The 7,736-nt window shown below is 41.2% G+C and overlaps 1 protein-coding gene across 1 annotated transcript; it reads right to left on the bottom strand.

Annotated features, from left to right (window-relative positions):
• Positions 1 to 343: 343 nt before the first annotated feature.
• Positions 344 to 1,686, bottom strand: LOC145786827 (uncharacterized). Its single transcript, XM_082598568.1, has 2 exons — positions 1,244 to 1,686; positions 344 to 686 (listed from the first exon to the last, which is right to left on the bottom strand). Exons 1-2 carry the CDS (start codon positions 1,684 to 1,686, stop codon positions 344 to 346), a joined length of 786 nt encoding a protein of 261 aa, XP_082454694.1.
• Positions 1,687 to 7,736: the final 6,050 nt, after the last annotated feature.

Here is a 7,736-nt window from a genome sequence, read left to right as displayed (position 1 = left end):
GCTATCAGTGCAATTCATCACAATAAACTCAAAATCGCTTGATGTAGCATGAATATGAAAAATGCTGTATTTATTGTAGAAAAAAATAATTTGTTTCAAAGTATTTTTTTGAATGTTCACAAATCATCAAAATTAAAATTCGAACGAAGAAAATCGGACATAAAATGACTAAATGCCAGCAAAATTCGCGTTTTTAGAGCTTTTTTGCAACATATGTCTTCAGAATACACAAACTAAGCATTTATTTCGAAAACAAATAATTACAATATAAAATAAAAGCATTTGACTATGTACATGCATATTTTCTCAAATGTGCAATATTTAGCGGCTGAGTTATAACCCATTAATCAGGGCGTGGCCAAATGGTCCCGTCTCGTGCTTTTCGCGTGTCTTTGCAACGAATACCAGAAAGGGTTAAAGTGTCCTTAAAGCGTTTTCTTTGACCACCTACATGACGTTTGCCGTTAGTCAGTTCTCCGTAGAGCAGTTGTTTAGGAATGCGATGGTTCGGCATCCGGTGGACATGGCCAGCCCATCTTATTTGTGCCTTTTTTACGAGGGTAAGAGTGCTGGGCATGTTTGCTTTACTGAGAACTTCGGTGTCTGGGACTTTGTCCTGCCATCGAATCTTGAAGAGCTTTCGGAGGCAGGAGAGGTGGAAGTGGTTCACCTGCCTTTCGTGTCTCCTATAAAGAGTCGAGGCCTCACATGCATACAGAAGGGTCGTCAGAAAAACTGCTTTGTAAACTTTTAGCTTTGTGGGCAGCTTGATTCCCCGCCTCTCCCATACGTTAGACCTCAATCTACCGAAGGCGATAGATGCTTTGGCGATTCTGTTGTTGATTTCCAGGTCAATGGTGGCTGTGTTAGAAAGAGTAGGCCTACTACCGAGATTGATTGATTGATTGATTGATTGATTGAATCTTTATCCTCGGACTGGGAAAGCTTCTTGCAGAGCTTAATCCTGGCAGTTTCGCATACTTGTAGAGGCTTTGAGTCACTGACGCAGGCCCGGTCACCGAGATTGACAGAGTGGAGTTTCCGATTGTTGAAGTCTTGTTGCCGGGGAATTATTCCATCCATTAGACGCCACTGAATGGAGAGCAGTCCTTAACGTGCGTTGCTCAAGCGCACACCCCGAGAGTCGAACCAGCGCCGCTTTTGATGTTGAAGTTTCTTCGTTGCAGAAGTGACGCGCTAACCAATTGAGCTATCAGGGCGGATACTTGAAACTATCAGATACTTGAAACTTTGACATGCATGTAGTATCTGGTCGTTTACAGTGATGAGTGGTTTGCTATAGGATTTTCCAGGGGCTGGTTGATACATTGCCTCTGTTTTCTTAGTGCTGATTGTTAGTCTAAAATTATCGCAAGCAGAGGAGAACTTATTCATTTGTTGTTGGATTTCGCTTTTGGAACAGGCGTTCAGGGCACAGTCATCCGCGTACAGAAGTTCTTTATTGACAGTTTCGGTAACTTTGGTGATTGCTTTGAAGCGTCTCAGGTTAAAAAGTTTTCCGTCACAACGATAGCGATTTGGAATACCATTGCAGTCTTTATCTCTGAAAGCATCTGTTAGCATTGCTGAAAACATCATGCTAAATAAGGTAGGTGCCAGGACACAGCCCTGTTTAACGCCGTTTGTAACTGGGAAGGCTTCAGAGAATTCATTGTCATCACTCATCAGCAACGTAGGCCATCATTCCATCATGAAATTGTCTTACAATGGAAATGTATGTGCTTGGGCATCCGTATTTGTGCATGATCTTCCACAACCCTTCTGTAACAGATATAATCGATGCTGCCTCCAGCGGCATGTGTATGTTATATCCGCATCATGTTAACTCAAGTAGTTGTATCATGAAGAAGTAAGAAGTAGATTGTACTAATAGTTTTCTTGTTCTGTATTCATCGCAATCGACCAATAAAGACTAGACAAGCCATCAGTTGTCATACACAAGAGAAACTATCACATGGTGTCAGAACTGAGATTTCAAGTACTTGCCTAGATGACAGACTTTAAGCAACCTCAGCCCATGAACTTTGCTAGCAGCAATCTAGCACAAGCATGGAAAAAGTGGGAACTTGGCTTTTCTACTTATTATACAGCGGCAGAACTGTCCAAGAAATCCAATGCAACTCAAGTGGCAATTCTACTTCACTGTGCTGGGATGGAAGCACAAGAGATATTCCAGGACTTTGTATTTGCTAATGATCAAAGTGCAGACAATTATAAACATGTCTTGCAGAAATTTAGGCTTTACTGTGAACCTAAGAAAAATGAAATATTCCAAACTTATAAGTTTTGGAAAAGAGACCAAATGCCAGGTGAATCTATTGACAAATGGGTTCATGAGCTACGACTACTGGCAGATGGATGTAACTTCAGCAATGCAAATGAATAAGAAAGGAACCTGAGAGACAAGATTGTTTGTGGAGTTCATGATATCAGAATCAGGGAAAGATTGTTGCAAATGCAAGATTTGACACTTGCCATGGTCATGGACACATGCCATGCTGCAGAAGCCAGTAAAGAGCAGATCAGAGTTATGAATGAATCTGCATCACAATCAGTGAGTGTAATACATAAGACTGGTAAAGCAAAATCTAAAAGTACATGCAAGTACTGTGGCACTACACATGCTCCACGTCAGTGTCCAGCATATGGAAAGATATGCAATAAATGTGGTGTACGCAACCATTTTGCAAATGCCTGTCGCAGCACCACAGGAACCTTGAAGAAAAGAATAAATGAACTTGAACCAAGGTCATCATCACAGATCACTGAAGGTGAAGAAAGCTTCCTGAAGATTTCCTCAATCAATTCGCAGGACGACAGCGGTAAAGAATACCAAACAAAAATGAGAAAGAAAATGACAATAATTGACGATAAGTTGCAAAAATTTTCAATTGTATTTAAATGAGATACTGGTGCTGAAGCTAATGTCATTCCTTGTCGTTATTTTAAGCAAATGAAGCAAAAGCTAAATGCATGTAACACTACGCTATGTGGTTTTGGAAATACGAAAGTAAAACCAATAGGGACAAGTGTTATCAAATGTGTTAACGAGGATAATATGTCATATGATATAAGATTTTACATTGTAGATCTACCGTGCATGCCCATATTAGGCGAATATGCATGTGCTATGTTGAATCTCGTGAAGCGTGTAGATACCTGTGCAAACAAATCAACTCTCACATTGCATGATGTTAAGAGTGATTATGCTGATATTTTTACTGGCACTGGTACATATGAGAAAGAATATCGCATAAAGCTGAAATCTGATGCTACAGGTGTAGTTCAACATCCTCGTAAAATTCCCTATGCAATACGCCCTGTGTTAAGAGAAACCTTAAACAACCTAGAATCCCAAGGCATAATAGCCAGTGTTGATAAACCAACTGACTGGGTTAGCAACCTTGTCATTGTAGAAAAGAAGAATAAATCACTGCGCATTTGTCTTGATCCTAAGCCCTTAAATGAAGTGATAATGCGTGAGCGATATAACATACCCACTCCTGCTGATGTTCAGTCTCAGCTATCAGGAAAAAAGTTATTCACTGTCATTGACATGAAAGATGGGTACTGGCATGTTAAGCTTTCTGATGAATCATCATACTTGACAACTTTTCACACCCCTTGGGGACGTAAAAGATTCTTGCGAATGCCATTTGATATCTCATCAGCCAGCGAGATCATGCAGAAAAGAAATGAAGAAACCTTTGGAGATCTTCAAGGTGTATATGTCATAGCAGATGACATCATCATTGCAGCAGACAATGAAGTTCAACATAATGATACCCTCCTGAAAGTGCTAAGAAGAGCTAGGGAGAAAGGAGTAAAGATCAATGAAGACAAAATTCAATTCAAAGTGACCACTGTACAATACATGGGAAACATAGTCACTGAAAACGGTCTCAAGCCCGATGACAGCAAGATCAAAGCTATTGTCGAAATGCCCAAACCTTCAGACATTCAGTCTCTACAAAGAGTTTTGGGCATGACAAAGTACTTGTCACAATACATTCCAAATGAATCAACAATCGCAGCTCCTCTGCGTGAACTATTGAAGAAAGGAGTTCCATGGGATTGGACAAAGAAACATGATGATGCTTTGTCTGAACTGAAAGATCTACTATCCAGAAAACCTGTTTTATCATTTTTTGATGTAAAGAAACCTGTAACCATACAGTCAGATGCTTCGCAATGTTGTCTTGGAGCCTGTCTGATGCAAGAAGGCAAACCAATTGCTTATGCCTCTCGATCGATGACACCGGCAGAAGTAAACTATGCCCAGATTGAGAAAGAAATGCTTTCAATTGTCTTCGCGACAAAGAAATTCCACCAATATGTATATGGTAAAGAAGCTATCTCTGTGGAGTCCGATCACAAACCCATTGAGTCTATAATGAAGAAGCCGTTATGCAAAGCACCGCCGCGACTCCAACGCTTGATGCTTCAACTTCAACCCTATGATCTGAAGATTATGTTCCAGGAAAGCTCATGTATATGGCTGACACTTTGTCACGTGCATATCTTGAAGTAGAGTCAGATAATTCATTAAACGATGAATTGGAACATGTGATTCATTCACTTATAGAAAATCTTCCGGTTACAATACCAAATTTCAAAGAAATCCAGCAGGCAACAGCCAATGACAATGTACTGCAAAGAGTTAAAGCCTACTGCAAAACTGGATGGCCAAAAGCGAGAAAAGATGTGCCGATAGAAGCTCGCAGCTATTGGAACAGACGCGATGATTTGTATGAAGCTGAAGGTGTACTATTTTTAGAGGATAGGATTGTAATGCCACAAGCACTCAAACCTCAAATGCTCAAGCTCATTCATGAAAGCCACCTTGGCATGGAGAAGTGCAAGTCTCGTGCTAGAGAGTTACTTTATTGGCCACGCATGTCGTTCGATATTGAAGAAGTTGTTGCTAGCTGTGATATTTGTAATAAATACCAAAATAACAATCAAAGAGAACCCCTCATACCACATGATATCCCTGATGGTAGGTTTTCAAAAATTGGTGTTGATATTATGACTCTTAGAGGTATCGATTACCTTGTTGTTGTTGATTACTATTCAAAATACCCAGAAATTGTGCAGCTTTATGATAAAACTGCTAAAACTGTTGTCACTGAACTTAAACAAAGTTTTGCACGTCATGGCATCCCGAGTGAAATTGTTTCTGACAATATGCCCTTTTGCAGTAAAGATTTCTTAGAATTCACAACTGAGTGGTGTATTAAAACTACCACTTCAAGCCCTACATATAGTCAGAGCAATGGGCAAGCTGAAAGAATGGTTCAAACCCTAAAAAAGCTCTTTAAAAAAGCTTATGATGATCAAAAGGATCCGTACATTGCTTTGCTCGGAATGGCCCGTTTCGGTGAGTCCGATTCGGTTAGTCCGATTCGGTGAGTCCGATCCCTTAACGGGGGATTTTTTCAATTTTTTTTTTAAATTATCGGGTACCGTAGCCTAATTATCATTGCCGTTTTAGGGTTAGGGGTTAGGAGTTAAGGTTAGGGGTTAGAAGTTAGGAACTCACCGAATCAGACTCACCGAATCGGACTCACCGAATAGTAGCAGACCCACTTTGCTTGAGTATCGCAATTCACCTGTGTCTGGATTACAGTATTCTCCTGCTCAAATGCTTATGAGTAGACGATTAAGAACCAAGTTGCCTGTTGTGACGAATCTGCTTGTGCCACAAGTTGTTGATGCCTACAGGGACTTGTGTGACAGACAAAGTCGTCAAAAACGTTATTATGATCGCGGCACAAAGCCTTTATCTTCGTTAAAAAAGGGAGATGTTGTGAATTATCGAAGTAAATACAAGCAATGGAACAAAGCCATTGTAGCTAACAAAAAACATGAGCCTCGTTCATATGTCATCAAAACTGCTCATGGTCATGTCAGACGTAATCGCCGTCACTTGTATAAAACACGCAATGCTTCTCCGTGTTTTGAATATGATTATGACTACCTACCGGACGCAATGCCTACTCAATATACAAGTAACCACAATGTTCGTCCACCGCAAAGCAATAGCAACATAGATGCTTCACCTGCAGAAACATTGTCTGATGCTAATGCTCACATTCGTACATCAAGATTTGGGAGACCCATAATTCCTCCCGTAAGATATCGTCACTAAATTGTATTTTATTTCAAGTCAATATGTTGAAGTGCCGAGTAGTCGATGTGTGTTATGGTGCATTGAGCATGTGTCGATTATTATTGTTTTAGGACTTGCGACTTCACCACCGTTCAGATGCATCCGTAGCCTACATTTATTATCCATTTGACATGATTGGTCAATGTGTATCTCAATTGATTTATTTTATGCATGATGCTTAAGAAGAAGAGGGATGTAACAGATATAATCGATGCTGCCTCCAGCGGCATGTGTACGTTATATCCGCATCATGTTAACTCAAGTAGTTGTATCATGAAGAAGTAAGAAGTAGATTGTACTAATAGTTTTCTTGTTCTGTATTCATCGCAATCGACCAATAAAGACTAGACAAGCCATCAGTTGTCATACACAAGAGAAACTATCACACCTTCCCTGCTCACTGTATTAAAAGCTTTTGTCAAATCGACAAAGACAGTGTAAAGGTCTTGGTGTTGCTCCATGCACTTTTCTTGAAGCTGTCTGGCCGCAAAGATCATATCTACAGTTCCTCGGCCCTGGCGAAATCCACACTGGCTTTCAGGGAGGAGGCCTTGCTCGAGATGGTTCAAGAGGCGGTTCAGTAAGACACGAGCGAGAATTTTTCCAGCAATTGACAGGAGGGAGATTCCTCGATGGTTGTCGCACAATTGGGGAGTTCCCTTGCGTTTGTAAATGTGCACTATAGATGCATCTTTGAAGTCCTGGGGAAGTACACCTGTAACCCACATTGACTGGAATAATTCAGTAAGACTGTCAACAAGGCCCTTGCCACCTGATTTGTAGATCTCTGCTGGTATAGAGTCAGGTCCAGGGGCTTTTCCCAAGGGTAAGAGGTCGATGGCTTTCTGAACTTCATCAACTGTTGGGAGGGCGTCGAGTTCACGATTGGTGGTTACCTGAGGGAGGCGATCAATGGCTTCGTCGTTTATCTCTGAAGGCCGGTTGAGAACGTCATGGAAGTGTTCGGCCCACCTTTGTAAGATTTGGCTCTTGGTAGTGAGCAGAGTTGATCTATCGATGTTAAAGAGAGGGCGTGGTTTAGAGGTGGACGGACCATACACAGTTTTTAAGGCAGTGTAAAAGCGCTTAGTGTCGTGCCTATCTGCATAGCTTTGGATTTCATCAGCTTTAGCACTGAGCCAAGAGTCTTGCATGTTTCGCAACTTGGCTTGAATCTTGCTGCGTATATTGGTAAAGGCAGTTTTCTTGGAAACATCCAAGGGGTTACGCTGGTGATCTCTAAGTAGAAGTCGCTTGGCTTCCAGCATTTCCATGATCTCTGCATCGTTTTCATTAAACCAGTCTTGATGGTTTCTGACTGCGGGGCCTAGTACCTCAGATGCGGTGGAGTGTATTGTGTCTCGTAGAATGGTCCATTGACTTTCAATGTTGTTATCACTACTGGTTGTGGTTGAGAGATTGTTTCTCAGGGCACATTGAAACTCCTTCACAGTGTCAGGGGACTTGAGCCGGTTGATATTGAGCCGTTTTGTGACTGTTTGGCCTTGAGGTCTTCTCTTGGGCTTGATGTGAAGCGATTGGT

The sequence above is a fragment of the Aplidium turbinatum genome, chromosome 17 (assembly GCF_918807975.1).
Source record: "Aplidium turbinatum chromosome 17, kaAplTurb1.1, whole genome shotgun sequence".
Classification (NCBI taxonomy): Eukaryota; Metazoa; Chordata; class Ascidiacea; order Aplousobranchia; family Polyclinidae; genus Aplidium; species Aplidium turbinatum.
Note: the sequence above shows the minus strand (reverse complement) of the source record. Positions and strands in the feature narration are given on the sequence as shown.

Bases quoted from the DNA above. Each gene is read 5' to 3' on its own strand.
- LOC145786827 (XM_082598568.1), bottom strand. From the start codon at position 1,686: ATGAGTGATGACAATGAATTCTCTGAAGCCTTCCCAGTTACAAACGGC. The intron at 687-1,243 runs GTATCTGATAGT...GACTCTTTATAG, and splicing joins CATGCATGTCAAAGTTTCAA to GAGACACGAAAGGCAGGTGA.